Source organism: Manis javanica, chromosome 16 (genome assembly GCF_040802235.1).
Source record: "Manis javanica isolate MJ-LG chromosome 16, MJ_LKY, whole genome shotgun sequence".
Taxonomy (NCBI): Eukaryota; Metazoa; Chordata; class Mammalia; order Pholidota; family Manidae; genus Manis; species Manis javanica.
The window spans coordinates 42,705,118-42,726,465 of NC_133171.1; the positions used below are offsets into that span (position 1 = coordinate 42,705,118).

The 21,348-nt window shown below is 37.9% G+C and overlaps 1 protein-coding gene across 2 annotated transcripts in view; it reads left to right on the plus strand.

The window, feature by feature from the left end:
• Positions 1 to 21,348, plus strand: part of RCAN2 (regulator of calcineurin 2) — a 230,062-nt gene that overhangs the window by 29,195 nt on the left and 179,519 nt on the right. For both annotated transcript variants that reach the window (XM_073224387.1, XM_073224388.1), the window contains exon 2: positions 4,135 to 4,361. In XM_073224387.1, the coding sequence (XP_073080488.1) occupies positions 4,137 to 4,361 (225 nt within the window). In that variant the 5' untranslated portion in view covers positions 4,135 to 4,136. The remainder of the gene's footprint in view (positions 1 to 4,134; positions 4,362 to 21,348) is intronic.

Sequence of the window (21,348 nt, forward strand, 5' to 3'; positions counted from 1 at the left end):
AGGGATCTTGGGTCAAATCATTTTCACATTATAGCAAAGGAATGAAATAGTTGAAGTCTCTCTTCAGGCTTCTTCCTCCAAGAAAATGCGTCAAATTCAATCATTTATATTCTCATTGCCACCAACTTTACAACATTTAAATAAACTCTTATTTTGTCAGTGGTGGTGTTTTGGGGAGGGAGAGGGTCATTTGTTTTTTAATTACTCTCTTTTGCCTTACAACTATCTTTCCCTCCTAATGGAGTGTCCAACCAACCACACTCCCTCCAAATATTCAAGTAGTATCTCCTTTCATTTCTCATTATAGTTATATGGGCTTGATCCTCATGGTCATTCACTGGAAGTCTGAAACTTGTCTGCAGACTTGTAGTCAACAGCCACGCTTCTGTGGCAGCAAGGCCCTCTGCTGTTGACTTGCTCCTGTAGATAGTAATAAGTAGCTTTCATTCACACATTATTTTGGAGGCTTCAAAAGACATTCATGTGCTTCATCTCATTTGATGTTCATGGTAGACCTATAAATAGACAAAGCCATGGTGTCCCTCATTTTACTGACATGAAAACCCAGTCCCGAGGCCATGCAACTGAGAGAAGCACTCGAACCCAGGTGTCCCCCTTGGAGCTCTTCCCAGTGTTTCACAAAGATGTCTCTTCTCTGCATCTGAAGACATTTTGAGGTTATCCCATGGGAGGCTTTATATTTTAATAGTGGGTAGTGGTTTTCCTTTTCCAGATGCATGTGATGATGGAAATTTATGCTTTCCAAATGTCAAACAGAAGAATGGTTAAATAAATCATGACAGATCCATAAATGGGGATATTGTGTGGCTATTAACATTAATGTTTTCAAAGAGTGTATAATGATACAGGGAATTGCTCTTGATTATATCAATATTTTGAGAAAGAAGTGGGATATTAAACAGCAGGATCCCAGTTTTGTTTAAAAATTATACTTGTGAAAAAAGCACTGGAACTAAATATGCCAAAATGTTAGCAGAGTTTTCTCTGTATAATAAGATTATGGTTTACTTTTAATTTTCTTTTTTTATCCTCTCTGAATTTTCCAGGTTAGTGAACTTGTATAATCAAAAACCATAAATGTTATTTTAATCCTATTCCACAGATTTTTAAATTTGTGCTAGAGGGTTCATGCTTTTATTTATAAAATTGCATTTTATAAATCAAGCCTTAAATGAGCAGGTTGTTTTCATCACTAGTGTATGTATTTGAAATAGTGTATTATTAGTGTATATATTTTAAGTTGGCCATTATAACTCATTTGTTGGGCTGCTATTTCCTGAGTGAGACTCTTTTTTTTTTTTTTACATAATTCATTCATTCAGTTAAATATCATTTTGAGGGCTTTCTGTATGACCACACTGAAGGCGCACTGGTCAGGATAGTTCAGTCTCTGCTCCCAAGGAGCACCTGTCTGGTTGAAGATACAGATTAGTAAAACAGTAATCACACTGTAGGATGATCTGTGAGAGAACGCTATGCAGGGAGCTCAGGTTTTGCCACGGAAGGATGCCATGGAAGGATGCCACGTTCATGGGCCACGGGAAGGTTGTAAAACCCTCCCGGAAGAGCTGCTTCTTGTGCTAAGGCAGCTCTCATCTTTTGCATGACCAGCCTCAGATCTAGAAATAAGGACAGCATATGTAAATCTTATGCTATGCAGGCAACTCTTGCTTCTAAGTTATTTTACAATAGTTAAGCGTTTTAAAAGTAATTGAAAAAGGTTAACTAGTTTTTATGAGCTGTGGGGCCTCCTTTCTTTATTAAGGAGTTCTTTGAATCTTCAGTAAGTCCTTTTCTTTCTGTTTCAGTTTACTAAAGGTTAGTGGTAATACCAAAGCGTAATAGCGCTGCTCTGAGATTACCTCAGTGATGCGTTTTTACAGGGTGTCACGTCCCACATCCTTTATGTGGTGGTTACTACTGACCCTGATCATGTCTTCCACTCTTGCTTTATTCTTTTGCCTCTTCCTTCTCGGCTTAGAGAGGCAGGTAGATTTTTCCCCCCGTGTTTTATAAGGATAAACTGAATCACAGAATGATCATTTGAAATCTCCACATTCCGAGGTGAGTCAGTAATGGAACTGAAAGAGAACTCAGGGTTCTTTTGTTCAAAGTTCTGACTTCTAGAATATTTCTCCATATAAGAAGAACAGGTTGCTTGCCAAAAATGCATTCACCTTTAAAATCGTTACTGAAAGTAATGAGCTTAAAATAAAATCTCATGAAGATAATCGATTGTTACAGTTTAGAACAGAAGTTTAAGGCTATTTGAGGATTAAAGTAAATCCTAGGTAAGGCTTAATATTTGGTCTCTCTAATTAATTTGTTCAGCAATAGATTTTAATTTCTTTTGGAAAAAGAATAATTGAAACATTTTCCAAACAATTTAGGAGCACTTTAGGTTCAGTCTTGATTAATTTAAGAACTTTTAAATAAAAAGAACAGGATTAAAAATAAAATCAGTACTGACATTTAACATCCATATTTCATGTGACTGAATGCCTGTGACTTCACTATCAAAAGGTTTTCCTATAATCCGTTGATGAAAATGGAACTATCTTAATGCCTTTAGTAATTATTTTTGCTATTAAAATAATTAGTACTCTAATAATAATAAATGGTGGTTATTATTCATTTTACACTAAAATATCTGAAATAGTAGTATAAATGAATATGAAGGAAAGTAAATTTATAAGTATTTCATTGAAGTTTTTCCTTCTAATTACTAATATTCATATTGTCTGGGTTAATTACAGAATAAAACTAAGTTTAAAATATGTACTGTATGTATTTATGTATTTTCTTTAAAATAAATACTTTGTTGACATAAATACTGAAGATGTATTAATTGGAGTTTCAAAAACTTTAAAATACAGGAATGGTTCTATTATATTTTATATAGAATAACATTCTATTTACCATAGTTGCAATGATCTGATTTTAGAGTTCTGACCTCAGATCCTTTAATATTTGGCTTCTGTCCCAACCAGGCCTAAGACTGTATATGTAATGCATTATTTACCTTGCCACCAAATACTGCTTATCAGGATTCCATCTGGGCTTTGTTTCTAGGAAAAATAAAAACAAAAAACATAGCCTCCTCAAAATGATACATTCTGAGTTCAAAAGAGATAAATGCAGAAACCCATATTTTCCTGGAGAGGTGGAATTTGGGTCTCACTGAACTTCATGCAGGCAGGGTGATGCTCCATGGTACCCACCTTTCCATCCTTTACTCTGAGGTTCTGTAGTGCTGGAACTGGAGAAAACGGAGCTTGCTGCAGATGACCCGGCAGCCACAGCATGACTGTCAGTCCATCTTCCTTGCATACACATGGACAAATTATATCACCTCTGGGTTTCTAGTTACTGAGTGTTGAACAGAATAGTATGAGAGGCATGAAAATAGATTCAAAAGAAAAATTTAGATACTATCCCTGAAGTGTGTGGGGACCCTGACAAAAATCTACTGAAATGGGTATCCATTGTCAAAGACTGGAAAAAGCTCTCCAACAGGGTGCTGTGTGTAAGGGGTGAAGAAATAATAAAATAATTGAACTCAGCTAGATGAGATTAATACTAGACAGCTTCTTCAGGGGGACCATGAGGGAGGGTAATTTATATACCATGGAGAAGCCAAGATGGTACTGAGTTTTCAAAATCTAGGGCTTACAGATTACTTCAGAACAATCCTCCCCGGCAGCGGCAGGAGGGGTGTGTGAGTGTGTGTGTGTGTGTGTGCACGTGCGCTCACACATATGTCTTCACTGTGGAGAAATTATTAACTTTTAGAGTTATTATAATCAGGATTCAAGTAATGATGTAGATTGTGCTTCCCTAAATATAAACTTGCACTAATTTTGATCTGCTTCGAATCTGTGGCATAGAAGGTGTGAGTTCTGGCACTAAGCTCCCCAGATTTGAAGCCTGGTCCTGCCATTTTGCCTTTGACCCTTGCGAGAGTTACTTCCTTTGTTCCTCTGTTTTCTTATCTGTAAAATGGGGATAATGTTGCTACCAATCTCATGGACAATTGTGGAGATTAAATGGGTCAGTTCATGTATGTAAAGAATCGAGTTCTGCTCTCACACATGTCCATCTTTCTGTTCTCAGGAATGAGGGGAGAATCTTACTTCATTGGAATGAGGAGCCCAGGGCAGCAGGGGCACATCCCAGAAGATGGAGGACTTTTCTTGCTCTGCTGCATAGACAGAGACTGGGCTATAACTCAGTGCCTCACGGAGGAAGCTTTTCAAGCAATCACTGACTTCAACGACCTCCCCAACTCATTGTTTGCATGCAACGTTCACCAGTCAGTGTTTGAAGGAGAAGAGAGCAAGGTAATACGCCTTTTCTGTTCTTGAAACATGAGGATAGGTGGCATTATCCCCAAATATTCTTCTGGCTCATTTGTGGTTGATTTTTTGAAGCTTTTGAAAATATTGAATTGGCTCTATTCTTGGCAGGCATAGCAGGAAGAGAAAAGCCTGTGATATTATCAGCTAACTTCGGAGGTACTCGTGACAACGTTGTAGATGAGACTCTGTTGAACGAAATCTCATCATCTGAGACTTGTAAATCTATCTCACAAAACAAGCGGTGTTAGGAATAGTGATTTTAGGGGATACCCCTTGGGCTGGGGAGATGTGAAAAGAAAATGTTTTACCTTCCCCTAGTCCTGAAACATAATTTGCCTTTCTCAAGCAGCACAAACTCTCTTTTATCCCAACCCACTTGAAGTTTGATGAATGTTCTAAAAATAGCTGGAGCTTGTGAGGAAGAAGTTATTAGAAAGGTATCTTGGTTGGCCATCTGAGCCTTGCTTTGCTCACTGATACCACTGTGGGTGGAATTGTTAGATATGTGTGTTAAGAATTTGAATGAAAGTGTTGTCTCCTTGATTTGAAATGATTGGGAATGAGGTTGTCTGTATACAAGCATTTTCCAGAAAATGAAGCTTCCCATTTTAAGAGACACACTTGCTTTAGTGTAAGTATTCTTGGAAATCAAAATAAATATTCCTTTGGAGATCTTAAAGTTCATTTCAGATTTCTCTGACCTTTTAGGTTGGGTGTCTGAATAGATCAGACCTTCCCTTGTGGATGTAGATTTCTAATTGTAAATATCCATTTTTATACTATGTTGTAAAACATGGGCAACATTTTTTGAAGGAAGGGCCTTTTTTCTAAACTAAAGTAGGTGACTCTGTGTGAGATAAGTGTAAGATTTATGATGGCTGTTTCACAAACTTGGGCTGTTTTCACCAATTGCTGAAGTCCAAATTGTGTTGTCTGAAAATGATCACTGGGTCTTTTTTCTGGAATTCATTGATTTTGTAGACAATTCTAATAGCCCAGAGGATTAGGAATTATTTCAAGACATTTAAGGATATTTTTGTCATGATATTTTGGAGTTGGAACAATTGAAATGATGGGCTAGCAGTAGCTTGAAATCCAAGGACTTGCATGTGATTAGAACCTTCAGTGCTATAATCACCAGGCTATTTGATGTAGGAAAATGGTACCTAATCTCTTTGAAAAGAACTGGGAATTTTGCACTTGGATCATAACCAAGTTATAACATACATCGTAATTTACTCAGAACAATTAATTTCCCCTGAAATCTACCTGACATTAACAATATAATAAAGTTCCACACTTTCTCATTCTATCATTTATTTATCTAAATTAATCAACAATTCAAAGGATTTTCCTTAGAGGTTTAATGAAGATTTTGTTTCTATCCTGATTAAACATTTCCCAGTAGATTGAAATAATAAGACCTAGGAAGGAGCTAATCTCACTCAGGAGTGCTGCTCAAGAATTACTGACCAACTGAACCAGAACTGGTTATGTAGAAAGATAGAGGCTTGGAGAGAGTTTTTGGAAATTTGCTCACATCTGTTTTGATATTCTTCTCTGTGATGGAATAATGGATTACAAAATATTCTCATTGAATTTGTATACAAAGTTAGTACATGGCAGCTTGACAAGTAGTATTGGCTTTAAAATGACCTTGATAAAATTTTGCAGTGAAATTGCTAAGATGCAGTTCAATGAAACGAGTTTCAAATTATTTAGATCACATTTTTATAGCCAAGGAGGTGAATTTTATAATGTCTCCATATGACCAATATTTACATAATTAGACTTATTAAATCAGGCAGAAAGTCTTCCACCATGGTCTGATTTTAGTGCCCCCATTTGAAGAGAGTCTCTGAGATATAAAATAACCTGATCTAGATGCAATTTTTGTTTAATTATAAGTACACAGTATAAGGGTGACAAAGCAAGATGATCACATACCAAATGGGTTGACAATAGCCAGGAGGTGTGATCATGGGACTTTAGGGAAAAAAAAGTGTTTGGGGAGTGCCCTGGCTCCTCATTTTCGCTGCCCCTTTTTCCTTCAAGTTTAGAACCTTTATCATCTTCCCTTTACCTGCATTGGTTTTCATGAAATAAAACTCACTTGTCTGGTATGCCATTCTCCTGATAGTCTTTCCACAGCATTAAAGTTCATGAATCTGAGCTATGAACCTGATGATCATTATCTTTCCCAAAGGGTAAACATTTTAAGCACTACACTAAGTTGGAGGGGAGCTATTTTAGGTAGAGGTTGGGGAAGCAAGAAGCATTTCCAGCATTCCTATATTTGCTGTAAGCAACCTTGGCTATGGTGGTTTTCTAAAATATTTGGCCTTGGGACAGTGCATTCAACAGCCTGGAGTTATATCAGGGAGACAGGACTTCAGAAATGATGTTTAGTATTTAATTCAGAGGTTCCAGAGAAGTAGGTAGGAACATGTAACTTGTTTTGGCAGAGTCCTTTCTTTTTTTGCATAATCTACTTTCAGTTCATTGTCTTTTGCTACTAATGGATATGCTAAATGCATGTTTCTTGCAATTATTATAAAGCATACATTTTAGTTTCCTTAGCTGGGTAGGGATTAAAGCTTTTGTATACTGACTATTGTGAGTCCTGTACCAGTCTCTTCTCTGTTTTCCCAGCTTTCCAAGACACTTTTCCTGAGTCCTTTTCTTTTTTGAGGGTATTTGGAAGGTACTGAATTGGACTGCTCTTCCTGTAGGTGACACCACAGGAGAGGATCTTCTGGTTATGCTTGTTTCTGCTTATCAAAGTGATAAATATTCTGATAGTCTCATATCTACTATCTTATTTAGATCCTCAGTTCTGACACCTTAACAACATCTTTTAAACAGCTTTTTGAGGGTCATGATGTTCACTCCAGTGTTCTGTTAGGCAGAATTCTGTGAGTTCATATTTTGGTTTGATGCTTTTGCAAGGAGTGAGCACATCCTTTAGTGTGGCTTGTTGTGGTCCAGATGGTTGAGATTTGTTTACATAACACAAAGGAGAACTGGAGCTGGAGAAAACTGGCATCTGAAACCAATAAATGCAGATTGCCATTTGTGTGCTACAGCTTGAAGCATAAATATTTTTGTACGAAACATATTTAGAACTGGGATCTTCACAGCATGTTGCACCCAAAAGTTACCAGGGCTCATTTCTCTTTGGCATGCTACCCTGGGTTTGCCTTTCTGGATCCAGCTGGGTTTGTCTTGAGACAGGTAAGGCTAGATGGGCATCCTGTGGGCTGTCCTGTGTCTGTGCTAAAGATAGATAAGGGTCTGCTTGATGGGACATTGGCACTCACTAGTAACTAAAGGAGAATGTGAAACAACCTCCATCAAATGTTCAGACAAATTCAGTGCAATAAAGAGGAGCTTGGAAGGTGACTTGATAATGGCCTCCAAAAATTATGAATTCATTCAATTTAATAATAATAATAAAAGTAGCATTTATATATGTGTGTATACACATACATACATACATACATACATACATACATATATGTATGTAGTAAGGTGCCAGGTGCTCTTCCAAATACTTTATAGACATTAAGCCCTTTAATCATCATGATAATCCAATGAGGGTGGTATCTTTCTGCCTTTCTACCTCTTGGGCACATATCAAGACCCTTCTGGTTACTTCTGCCCAATGTGTAAGAAGTGACCTGTATCACTTCCAAGACAAGCATTTAATTAGCAGTGTTTGACCCTAAAGAATGTTCTTTCATTCTGCTGGGACAACTGGCATGATACCAGGTAGTGCCTTCTCAGGTAGTTTGGGTTGTGGAGCGAGGACAGTACTGACACAGAGCAGATTCCTAGTCAACCTATGAAGAACATGTAACATGACAAGAAAAATAAAAGACTTTGTTGCTTTAGGCCACTGGGATTTGGGGGTTTGCTCTTCGAGTGTAACTTCATCTACTTAGGTTGTACAGTAAGTACAAGGCTTCTTGACTTTTAATTCAAGTTCATTACCCACTATATCTCATCATCTCTAAATCCTACCATAGAATTTAGGCGTTAGAAATCAGGAAAGCAGGTTTTAGAAATAGTTAGTTATCCATCAGGATGAACATTCAAATAAAAGAGTGTAAGGTAGAGGAATGCAAGTGATTCAATAGCAAAACTCAAGCTAAATGTAAATGCAGAGTCCAAGTCAGACTCATAGTTATGCTATGATACTCATATGAATAAACTCATTTTGTATGTCAATTTATATTAGGTGATGTTTACTTTTTAGAAGTGACTGACATATTTAGTAAGCCAAGTGAGTAAAAAAATTAGAAGTGTCTTAAGCACATTTATTTTTATAACTACCACTAAAGAAGAAAAGGGAAAGATAAGAAAAAAAAAAGCAAGAAAAGGCAACAATGGAAGCTGAACTCAGAGGCTTTGGAAGACCTTAGAAACCATGAAATGGAATGATTTAAGGTTGTCAAAAATACCACACTGAGGATGTGTAACAAACAAAGAACAAGAAGATGATAATTTACTGTTGTTTGTGTCACTGAATGTAATTTGAAAAAATAAAAATGAAATAAACTTTGGTAACCTGAGGGTGGGAAGATCATAACAGCATTTATTTTAAATATTAAAGCAGATATTAAATATTAAATTAGATGCCAAATATTCAAGGACTACTTAGGAGTTTCACACTGTTTCTCTTATACTGTTCATCCTTTATAGGTGGAAGTGACATTTACAGAATACATTTAAGGTTTGTTGCCTAAAAGAATGTTTAAATTGTAAAAAGACATTGCATACCATTGCAGTCAGTGAGTTAGACCTATTTTCTCTTTTCTCTGGACACTGACTGCAAACTGTAATTAGTCACCGCTAATCACTTGGGGGCACCTGCCAGATGAGAAGCCCAGCATGGGACAGATTTGAAAGCTGCTGTAAGACATTCCCTGGAACCTCAACCTTTCTTAAAGTGACTAAAATATTCCAGTGGCATATTTAGTGTCTTGCTTCTCCACAGCACTGAGTGACCCCCTGGGGCTCAAGAGCCTGACAAGCCACTCTAAATGCCCCACTTAACTCCCTGAAAATAATTGAGGCAGTGGAAAGAATTAAGGCTGACACATATGGAGTTCAGAGTGTTTGGTTTCCGTGCCAAATTGAGAGTGAGCATATATTCTTGATGGCACCTGGGGAAAAACGGCTGCCATGCTCCAATTAGTCTGAGATGATATTGAAGAGGGACATGAAGCCTTTTTGCCTTCCTCGAAAAATGAAGGTACTTGGAAACCACTTTATATGGCTTCCATCAGAGCTGCTGCTAGCCAGCACAGTGACTCTGTATTATTAGAAGGTGCCCCCAAGGACAGAAGCAATCCCAGGACCTACTGCCTGGGGAAAGACAGGGAATCTGAAAAAAATGGTGTCCTTTCCTCTGAGCTGAAGGGGTGGATGAAGCCTGAGCCGTTGTGGGTGGCTTGACAAGTGGAGGGCAGTCTGGATTTCATCTTCCTCTTACTTCCTAGGCCAGAAGCCCTTGCAGTGCCCAAAAGGCACATATCACCGTGGTCCCAGGCACAGTAAGATAATTTTCAGTTATTTCAGATTTAAAAGCACATATAAATTTAAGGAAAGCTATTGGGTTCTATTGCCAAAGAATATTCCTTTTCAGAGGTGAATCCCAGGGGAAGGATGGGAGTAGAGTAAGCCTTATTATTATTATTTTTTGCTTTCACCAGCAGTAGATGCCATGGGTATCACCCTTTCGTGACTTCCTTGATTCTGTTCTCAGTCAATAGTCCTGAAATTCTTGGCCGACTCAGAGATAATCAGAGAAAGGCAGAGAGGTTGGACATGAACTTTAAAACTCCACCCAGGTATCCTTCCCAGCAGGCCTGACATTTAGCTCAGTGGATGAGATCAGTGTGATATCGATAAGCTGAGTGCCAATTCCATTAACATCACGTGGTGTTTACTCTGTGTGAGTGGGGTTATAGCGTGCTGATATTTCATCATCATCTACTCATTCATAATTTTATGTACACAGTGTTCTGTGCTTTCCTCACTTTTAAGCAGAAAGGATATATAGAAACAGAACATGTGTACTTAATTTTTTAAAGTTTAATCAGCTTCTGGTAATGTTCTGGTAATATTATATTTTGCTGGGAATGTCATATTGTACAGAATAATCATCATTTTAAACATAAACACCATAATCCCTATCAGTGCTTTGAGGGAGAAACTCACTGATCAGATATATGACATGGATAAGATTTTTTGTCAAATGTGTTCAACTATCTTATCTTGTACTTTGTTCAAACCCTATACCCCCCCAAATTTGTAGCTATTATTAACTTCCAATTATTTAGAATATTATTTATGCATAGAGTACACTGTCTTCTATGATGATCCAGTCTTACATTCCAGCTGGATGATTGATTATAAGTATCTTAGGGCTGTAGAGCAAGCTCATCATTCTTTTGTATCCTGTAATGGACACAGGCAGGCCCTAGACAGAACATGAGCACTTTACAGAAGAGCCCAGTGAGAGGGCTTTGGATTCAAAGGCACTTGGGTCCAAACTCTGCCTCAGCTGCATACTAGTTATGTAATCTTGGCCAACTTCTCTGAACCTCAGTCCCCTCTTTTATAAAATGGGGTTAGCCCTACCTTCTTTATAGGTTTGTTATATGATTGAATGATGTGAACTGAGTAGAGGAGTTGAGATGATACTAGGTCTTGGTAAGCAATTGGTTTCCTTCCTCATTCTCCTTTGCTCCCTCCCTACCACCCAAGCCTGTGATTATCTGTCTCTGGTTCAAGGAAGGAAAGAACTCTTTTCAAAACACGTAGGCCTAGATGGCATGTGTTCTATGAAGTTGGAAGAAAGGCTTAATTTTGCTGGGTCTTTGTAGAATCCTATCAAATTTGTGCTCTTATTCCATAGCCTTGGCTTTCAAGAAAGTTTGATTTCAGTCTTTGCCCCATGAAAACTCTTTCTGCATTTGGTGAATACATGTTATTCACTGTTCTCTATGTAAGATTCTTGTGATGTTTCTTTTAGAACATAGTGCCAAGAAAACTTTGTTTACCCTGGGGACCTGGGGTGTTTTTCTCACTAGAAAAATTGTGTAACTTACATGTTTCTCTTTTTCCTTGGTTTCCAGGAAGCTCAAATTAAAAATTAATATCTAGTCATAGCCACTCTTTTGTTATTAGTCTTGATATTTTGTTTCCTTTGTATTAACCTAATTGTGTATAGATGTAATATAAGAAAGTTTTCTGAAGATCTGATCAAACTTTGGTCATATTTTTATGAGAACTTTAATAATTATCTTTCAACACTTAAGGAGGCTGGCCAGAAACCACTAAGGGGTGTATTTTGCAGATGTTTTAAATTCCTTTGTGAATAGAAAAATATAACCTAAATTAGTAGATTACATATTTTAGGAATAACATAGGCACATTTTTTTTTTTTTGCTGTAACTCACATTGTTTGGAAGAATAGTTTTTAAACATCTTCAAGGAAAAAAATCTAACTTGGCAATCACAGTTAACATCTTCCACAACACCTGTGGCCTGCATGTTTTTAGAAAAGCACCTGGTTACATAACTATACCTTAAGTTTGACTCTTAAATCTGATTGTTATTCTAATATTAATTGGTTAGAAAATGTACACATTTAAACCACTTGAAGATAAGTCTATTTAAGTCTGTTCTTATAATAAACCTATAAATGAACCCTAAAAGCCTCGAGCCAAATATTTCATGGGTCCTTGCTGCAGTTTTAATGTATGACACTTGAGATTTTTATTCTTTCCCTCAAATAAATTATTTTTGTCCTTGGTATCATGTTTCCTTCAGTTGCAAAACTTGGACCAGAAACTCACTTAAAACGAATCACTGTGTAGATGACGTTCAAGGCTTTGCAAAAAATATAGAAGAGGGAAGGAGTTTAGCTCTTCAAATAGCTTCTTTTGAAATTTTCAGATAAATGAGTCTTCAGTGGCAGAAATTTGGCCCCGATAATGAGCTTTCATTAAATCTGCTTCCTACAGATAGCCCTGCTCTAAATGTGGGAGTCGGGAGGGTGGGGACATCATGATTCAGAAAGAGGTGAAGAAAATGAGCATACAGTTGGCTTCCCAGCCTTGCCTCCGCTCTGCTTTCTGTTGGCAGTGGGTCTCTCACCTCCACTGGGGTTGTCTTCCCCCTAAACAAACATCTGTGAGTTCAGATATCTAAGCAGGTGGGGTCCCTTTTGAAGGGACTTCTCTTGTGGCATCCCTGATAACACACCCTTTGCAATATTTTGAGTGGTACAGAACCTTTGTATTTAGGATGGATTTATAGTTGTAGAAACAAACGTCTACTTAGAGTCATGTGTGGTGATTCAGGTGGGTAACCAACTGATTAAGATAATTTTATTTAAAAACAGCATATACAAAACTCTGTAATTAGAAATACCTACCATATCATAGGAACGATTTTCTTTTGGAGCTTAGTAACTGACATTTGGGGATTCAAGAAACGCACAGTGGAGGCTGCCTAAAGGTCACCTTTTTGAAAAAGAAACAGTTCTACGTGTGAGACCTAGTGTATTAAATAAGATGCAGATTTTTTTTTTACTAGCCCTATTTATAACACACCCAGACCTGACTCTCAAACCCCTGTCTCTTGCTTTGTTCTTTGCTGAACAGAGTATAAACATTAAGGACAAATAGACTGGCTCTGTGGTGTGAGGAACACCCTGTCCGCAAGAGAAACTTGAAGGCTATTTTCTGATATTCCCTTTTTAATGAATATACCCCTAGGAGATATTGTCTCCTGAGATATATGTAAGCTATATCCTAAGATATCCTATAAAATATAATCTACTTACCCAGGGAAGGTCAGTGACTCATAAATATGGTAGTATAGAGAAAGAGTACTACATTAATCAGTCTCATCAATCCAGCCATCAATTATTGAACAATAATTGAAAATCTAGAGCATCTTCACTATTGCTCTTGGCACCGGGAGTACAAAGGAGAATGAGATGCAAGCCTTCAGGAGGCCTAATGTTTACTGGGGTCTGATCATTAGAGTATTAGGTGAAGTGAGAGATGCATAAATGCAGCATATGATAAGAGCTCAGGGAATGAGTACACCTACCAGGGGAGAGAGGAGGCTCTAGGATATGTTTCTGGTGTTTGCTTTGAGCTCTGTCTTGCAGTTATACATGAGTCTTCGGATGGATCCATCCTTTGCCGTGAAATGCACTGGCTGCGGTGACGTGAGGACAGAATTTTTCAGCCTGCCTCTTGTGTAATCAGCATTGTTGTCCGGTCTCACAGGACCTGTTTTGAGAGGACAACTGATGAGTGAGGGTGGCAGAGGGAAAGAACTGACTTTGACTTTGGCCCGGGCTGCTTCTTCAAGGAAACCAAGCCAGGCAATGCACCAATGGAACATTCTATATGGAACCCACATGTCCTACTTCTCTCTTTTAGTGTGTGAAATTCTTGCTTTCTTCAGAAGGTGAGCTGTGAGCTTGTTTATTTTAAAAACTGCAACCTGTGAGGAGAGAGGGTGTTCTTTGACAACATTACATCATGGAAGCCTCTAGGTGTTGAGTCATCATTATTTTTAGGCAGCTCCATGCTTTTTTTGGTTGTTCTAAGAATAGCCCTGTGTCTGGACTCGACAGAAAGTCACCTCAACAAAAATCCTGTCACTGCTCCACAGTGGGAATGGAATGTTTTCTTAATTTCCAGATTTAGGGCATGCTTTTTAGAATTTTGCCTCCCAAGCATTCTGCCTTTGTAGGTTTTCTGTAATCAGCATGATGACTTTGTCGGGAGCTGTCACTTGAATCTGTTTAGCCCTTTGTCAAACATACTTATTCTTATGAACAACACCACCTTGAAAAACAAAGTTAAAAGCTCTCCTTCTTATAGGGTTCCTTATGGTCTTTGCTCAATGCTCATTCAGTTTGTGAACACCTGAACCACTGACTTTACCCAATTTTTAAACATTTCAAGCCACATTTCCATACCTTGGGTTTCATGGATTAAGTGACTTCAGATTCCTCACATCAGGACGGGATGGGGGTGCTACTCTTGGCACCTATGCAGGATCAACTAAAAGTAGCCAAAATAAATGTTATAGCCCATTAAACTAAATAAGCAAATAAATTGTAAACCATATTGGAACTTGATGACAGGGTAATAAAAAGGACTGAACAAGTCCAGAAATGGGACTTGGCGGGTCAATGTAGAGGCTGGTTTTCCCATTGCCTATTCAGAGCATATGCCCAAATATGATCAGTTTATTTTATGTGCCACTTCTCAGCCCATAGGAATACTAATGGCTCGTGAGCATAGCCAAATTCTATTCTAACTGAAGCATAAAGGGAAGCAGCTGCTTGGAATAAAATGAGGCAATTATTTAATATTACATTAGAGTGTACCTTTTGTGTCTGGAGGTGACAGCAGGGCAGTCATGTGACCTGTGTCTAAGTGTGGCTGGAAGAACCAGTGCATGATATGAAAGGCTTGCTACCGAGTCCATGCTGAGAAGGCTGAGCTTTGTCATGAGCTGTAGGTACTCTGACAGAGTTGATCCTGCTTTTATTATCTCCGAGCTCAAACCTCCTCCCCACATGGGCCCTCTTGTCTATATGTAGGAAAATGGTATAGCATAGTGATTAAGAGAGAGGGCTGTAGCCTCTATTATCCTAAGTCTGAAAATCCAATTCCACTGCTTATTACTTGTGTGACTATGGCCAGTTGATTTAACCTTTCCAAACTTCAGTTGTCTTCACCTGTAAAATAGCATCAAATAGTAGTATTAACCTCATAGGGTTGCTGTGATGTTATAAGTGATGATGTAATCTATGATGCCTTGCTTATAGAAGCTGCAAATGTTGGCGAGTAATAAAAAATCATTTCTGCCCACCAGTCTGATCTTTGCATCTTGCACCATTTAAAATTCATAGGAATTTTGTTTTCCTTGCCTACGGTTATAGCATAACTCACCAAAGAGCAGGGTCCTTGGTCAGCCCCCATTGTCTGTCTTCTCTACCCTCAGAAGGACTTCTAAATCAAGATGAGTGGTAAGCCAGATGACTCCCTTTTGGAATCTGAACAAATACTGGTTTATCCACAATAAGCAGCCCAAAGGAAAGTCCACCTGCTGTCTCCCCTACATATAGTGTCTTGAACACACATGCATTTTACTGCAATAAAGTGCCAGTCCTGTGTCCTCATTCCCTTACTACTCACTAGAGAGCTTCGTTTTCTTTAATGTTGAATGTAAAGTTAAAAAGACTAGATACAGTCTTTGGCAATTCCATGTCTGTATTTCAGGAGCCTGATATAAAGTTCAGGACTTTATATTACGGTCTGAACAGCGTCCTTAGAAGTTTCCTGGAAAGACAGGTCAGTTTTCCTTCCGTTTGGTCTCCCTTTTCATTGGTTTCTAGAGGCAACTGGATTGGTCAACCAAGCCTTCTCCATGAATAATTAAAGTCACGTCAGATTTTAATTTTGGGAAACAAAAGTCTACTGAGTAAAAGATATTTTTCTCTGCTCCATGTTTCATCCCTGTAGCAAATTTTGAGTTTGTGTTACATGTGATTGGCAATTTAAGCAGGCCCAATTACTTTGGAAGGGATTAACATTTTCATTAGAAGGAAGGTAAATGAGAACAGGGCCTTTTAAAGTCTGAATATATTTTTCACATATTCATTAATTTAAGAGTTAAGTTTTGCTTAGAAGTCTCTTCACTTAATTCAAGCACATTTTTCTGAAGGAAATAGTACAGGATACTTCAAAGAAAACAGATGAATGAGAAGTGACATTTCTTTGGAAAACTAATATTATAAAGAGGATTTGAATTTGTGTGAATGTCTTTGTTACACTTAAGGAAGTGGGGATTTAAAACAACTTCTTTTGTGAATCCTATATAATTGGTATAGACAGAATGATAGTTAATGCCATTTATGGTAACCTTGTAAAATATCCTCTGGCATAGGTTGTCATTTGTATAATACTAATTATTAGTTGGCATAAACTGCAAGGATTTATATTCCTGTCTATATAGAAATGTCATAATTAATAAATAATGCATTGTAACAATACATTGAATTGTCAGAGATTTTGTGGTTACGAATAGAAACAATACGGGAGGCGTAGAGCCTCTCATGGCCTGATCTGGTTCAGCATTTCTCCCCTTTGGCACCATTGACATTTTGGACTGATAACTGTGTGTGCGGACCAACCTGTGCATTGTTGGTGTATCCATGGACTCTACCCATTGGATGCCAGTAGTATCTTTTCACCAGTTGTGACAACCAAAAATGTCCCCAGGCATTACCAAATGTCCCCGGGGGGACAGAATCACCCTGGTTGGGAACCTGGTCTAGAAGCATACTTGATCATACCTGTAAAGTCCTCTTTACCATGTAAGGTAACATAGTCACAGGTTTCAGGGGTTAGAACATGGATGTCTTTGGCGGGGAGCATCATTCTGCCCAGCGCACCCTGGGAGTTGCTTACCAACATGCCTTTGATGTCCGTATTGTGCATTGGATTTGGATTTGGGAGGAGGGGCCCATCTGAGGATCATACATGAACTAAAACTAACACCTTTCTTCTTTCACAGTGTTCCTCCTACCCCACAATTATCAGCATTGTAAAAAAGAAAATTAAGATTTAATATTATGTCTCTGATTATTATTGTTGCTAAGTTGATTTTGTTATGGCACATAGAGTTAAGGAAGTTACTTACCTAAAGTCATCTAGAGAATGGGTGTAATTGAGGTGAGCCAAGGTGGGTTTTACTTTTAACTTGAAAGTAAAATAACAAATATAGTAAAGGGATAATTTTAATTTTGTTCAAATTAAATTTGTTCAAAATGTTACAAAAAGCATCTCTGTGTTTTCAGATTTATACTAAATTAACTTCTTGACTATTGGTAGAGCAAAATGACATATATATCCCATTTTCTTATGATTAAGTGGTGCAGTGAAAAAATTAGAGGAGCATCTTCAACTAAGTTATTGTCACAAATAAAGATTTTGTGTAGCTATTATCTTTAGTATAACCAATTGCCCCATTATGATGCTAGTTGGATCAATTAACACATTAGCCAAGTTTTCTCGTAATTGGCTACTGTCATGTCTCGTGTACAGCATTGATTCTAAAGATATGCATGGCTTTTGATGAAGCACACAAAATAAACAGCATCAGATGATAAAATTAAAACACAAATTATTGTGGCAAAATAGCTTTCATAAACTCGTACAAAGTGAGTTAAAATTTCTAAGTGCAGCTTATAAACTATCTTGAAGAACAGTGTGTGATTCACTGGTAGGAAGTTAGGTAACAGTGTAACTGAGAATTTACTATAAGTGTGCTTTCTCAGTCCCAACATTTTTGTCTCCACGTTTAGTCTTCTGTATATCTAATTTTGAACAGAATTGCCACGACTTTGGTATATAAATGTCCGCATAGAGTTTGTGATGCAAAGTCAAAAAATATGAAAGGTTTTCTTTCCTATTTTAATTGGCAATAACATAAAATTGTCCTGATACTGTGAAAGTAGAAATTCCTTCTAATATTAATTATACTTTTAATTGTCAGAGCTCGGGGCTGGCTAAATCAGTGGACACTCTAAAGCATGATTTTTACCCCCATTTTTATATTTTCTCCCCATTTTTATCTCCCATATTCAATAAATGGTGGGTGGATATTAAAGGAGGCCAGTAAATAAATGGTTTGCTATTGTTTTACTTATGTGAAGCCTTTAATGGGTACACTTTTTATGGGTTTAGAGAACAATTTTAATAAAATTATATGAGTCACTGTGCTGGTCTCTAGGGACAAATATTTCTGAGTTGTTCTAATACCTGAGAGCCCCACATAGGCTCATGAATCACTGCCAGTGTTCATTTTTGTTGGGTGCTAACCAGGACAAGGAGTTGACTTTTTAAGTTGTTTTTCCCTGAGTGAATTCATTAAGGACTGATAGTATTAAATAACTTTGGTATAATGTTATATTTTTCTCTAGGTGTTTTCATTAACATTTAAAATTAAGTAGTTTTTTTTTACATAAGGACCTTTCATATCTAAAATTCAACCAGGAAAATAAAAGTGTATTTTTATATATATATAAATATAAAATGTGTGTATATAAAGTATATACATATATATATGCACATAAAATGTATATATAAATATAAATAAGTATATATTTATATTTATACACACACACACACACACACACAATGCTGGGAAGACAATCAATGAGAAGAAAATTGTTTAAATGTTACCTGAACTTTCCAGCAGAAGTTTCCTCCAAGAGCACCTCCCACTTCCATATTCTGTTTCTACCTTCATTCATTAATTATTTATACCAGCCATATTCTTCTCTGCCAGAGATCATTTTCCTGATTGATGGCATCAGGGGCCCTCAACACAAAAGTATTTTAAAGGCTGTATCAGGGTAGATGATTTTTTTTCCCATTTTCCTACTCCCTCAATTTTTAATAACCCTTCGACTCTACAACTAATAGCCTCCCTTGGTTCTCTTGTCTATTGTTTCCTATTTAATATTCTTGGTACAAATGTGCTGGAAATTTGCTATCACCCATCTCTTTGAAGAAAGCAGCCTTTTATTTTTCAGTCAGAATAAATAAAAGTAAAATCATGCCTAGCAGGTGATAGAGGGCTGCAAATACAAACTCCCCATGAGAAGGCACATTTTAAACAGAATTAAGGGGACTAGGACGATTAAATTGAACTACAAATGTGAGTGCATTTGCCCTCACATATGCCTTTTGTCTCCCTCTTAAATCCCCCCCTGAGCAATTTCATCCAAGCCCTTAATTGCCACCTATACCCTAATAATAACTACCACTGTCCTCTGCCTGATCTGAACCAGCTCTCTGGGCGGTACATCTGATGTCTCCTCTTAACGTCTCATGATATGGAAACTCAGCGTGTTCAAAACTAAACTCTTGCTCCTTCCTGCTACATAGGTTTCCTTCCACTGTCCCTGCATTCCTGAACCAGACCTCCCTTCACCCAGTCCTTCAAACAGAAACTCCCCTTTCCCCCAGCCTCGCCATCATTAACAAATCCTGATGCTCTTACCTCCTAAACTTCTATTTGACTGGTCCATGCTTTCACCCCTGGTCCACACCTCGCGCACCTTTCCTCTGGACTAGTGCACTTACTGCTGGTCTCCAGTTGCTTTCTTCTTGCTGCTCCTCAATCCATTGCACTTTGTAGACTGACACTATTTTGTTTTTGTTTCAAAGCTCAAGTCTGATACGTATAAGAGCCACCAAAGACTTCTCCTTCCTTTGAGGGTAAAGGAATTATTCTTTAATCCCTAGTATTCTCAGCCTGGCCTTCGAGGCCCTCCTGTACATCATAGCCCCTGGACTCTGCCTCTGGCCATATTAACTTTCTCTCCGTTCCACTTACAAGAGTTGTCTTGTCCCCGGGGCCTCTGCATGTGCTTATGTCTCTCCAGCATCTACCATATATATACATCCCCATCCCTCCTCCTCCTGTGCCAGCCCCGGACTTCATTAATTCCTCTCTTACACACTTTCATGACATGTTGTTTCTTTCCTTCAGAGCACGTATCCCATCATGAATGATAGATCTATTTATGTGAGAGTTAACTAAAATCTAGGGTCTGTGAAAGCAAGAACATGTCTGCCTTACTTGCCGTTCTCCAGCATTTAGTCCCTCCAGACCTGCTTGCACTGATAGAGACATTTTACATGGGCCTGATCTATTTCTTCCAGAAATTAAAACTTGATGATTCTAAAGATAATATTTCCCTTCTTCAATCTAATAACCAAGAAGAACTCTGAAGAGGTTGCTGCCATCTACAGAGGTGTTGACCTGAGTTATTTCATTTGACTCTTCAGACGTGTGAGTTAGATGCGGAGTGCTGCAGTAATTTGCCAGTATTCACACAGGTCTGGCTACTCAGGGCCCAACCCATGTCTTTTGGCTCCAAATCCAATGCTAAGTTGCCTGTGAGGTAGCATGTTCAGACTATATACCCTATAGAAGAGTTTTGGCAATTCTGTTATTCATTTGCATTTTGTGTTGTGTTCCCCTATATTGAATGGGATACTGGAGGTGCAGGCCCGTAATAGATACTGGTTTTTATAATCGTACATCATCATGTTTTCCTCGTCTACTCACATTGTGGTTTGATTTTTAAGACAATTATTATTTATAATAATCTAATAAAATTATCTAACTTATATTGCATCACAAGCTGTTAATTAATGGCTTGATTCTGTCTCTGAGGCTGAGATCATCTGCGATCATCTGCATTTGCCTTCTCAATATTTATGTTCTTATTTCCATTTAAAAGTGACCCCTTGACCGTGCAAATTTTTCTCCTCTTGTTCTTGATAGTTAAGATACAGTACGGTATATAATCTGCATGATGGGAGGGAATGGAGAGAAGGTAACACCTGACAAGAGAACCGAACACATTTTGAGAAGCAGACTGGTCCTTGATTTAGTGGAGTAGAGGCCACACGATGGCAGAACCTATAAAATAAAACAAGCCCACAAAGATTCATAGGGTCCTGGGCTCTGGAACCCAGGCACAGGGAAGGGAATAGGTGAGCTGTGCAAAGGAAATAGAAGGATATAGTGAGTCATCCACAGCTTGGTGATTACTTTCCAGGCCAGAGAGTGAAGATTCTCTGAACATTCTGAGCCATTGCCCCAGAGAAAGTTGCAGGCAGATCATTTATTTATTCATTCAGTCAACAAATATTTCCTGAGTTCCCAACTATGTTCTATCAATCATTTAAGGCCCCATGAATAAGACAGATAAAATGTATCATCACTCATGGAACTTATCTCCTAGTGGAGAGAGACAGAAAATTCATATAAAGAAATAAATAACAACCAAGACAGCAAAATAAATAGAAGTAAAGTCAATAAAAGGTGAAAAAGAAAGAAA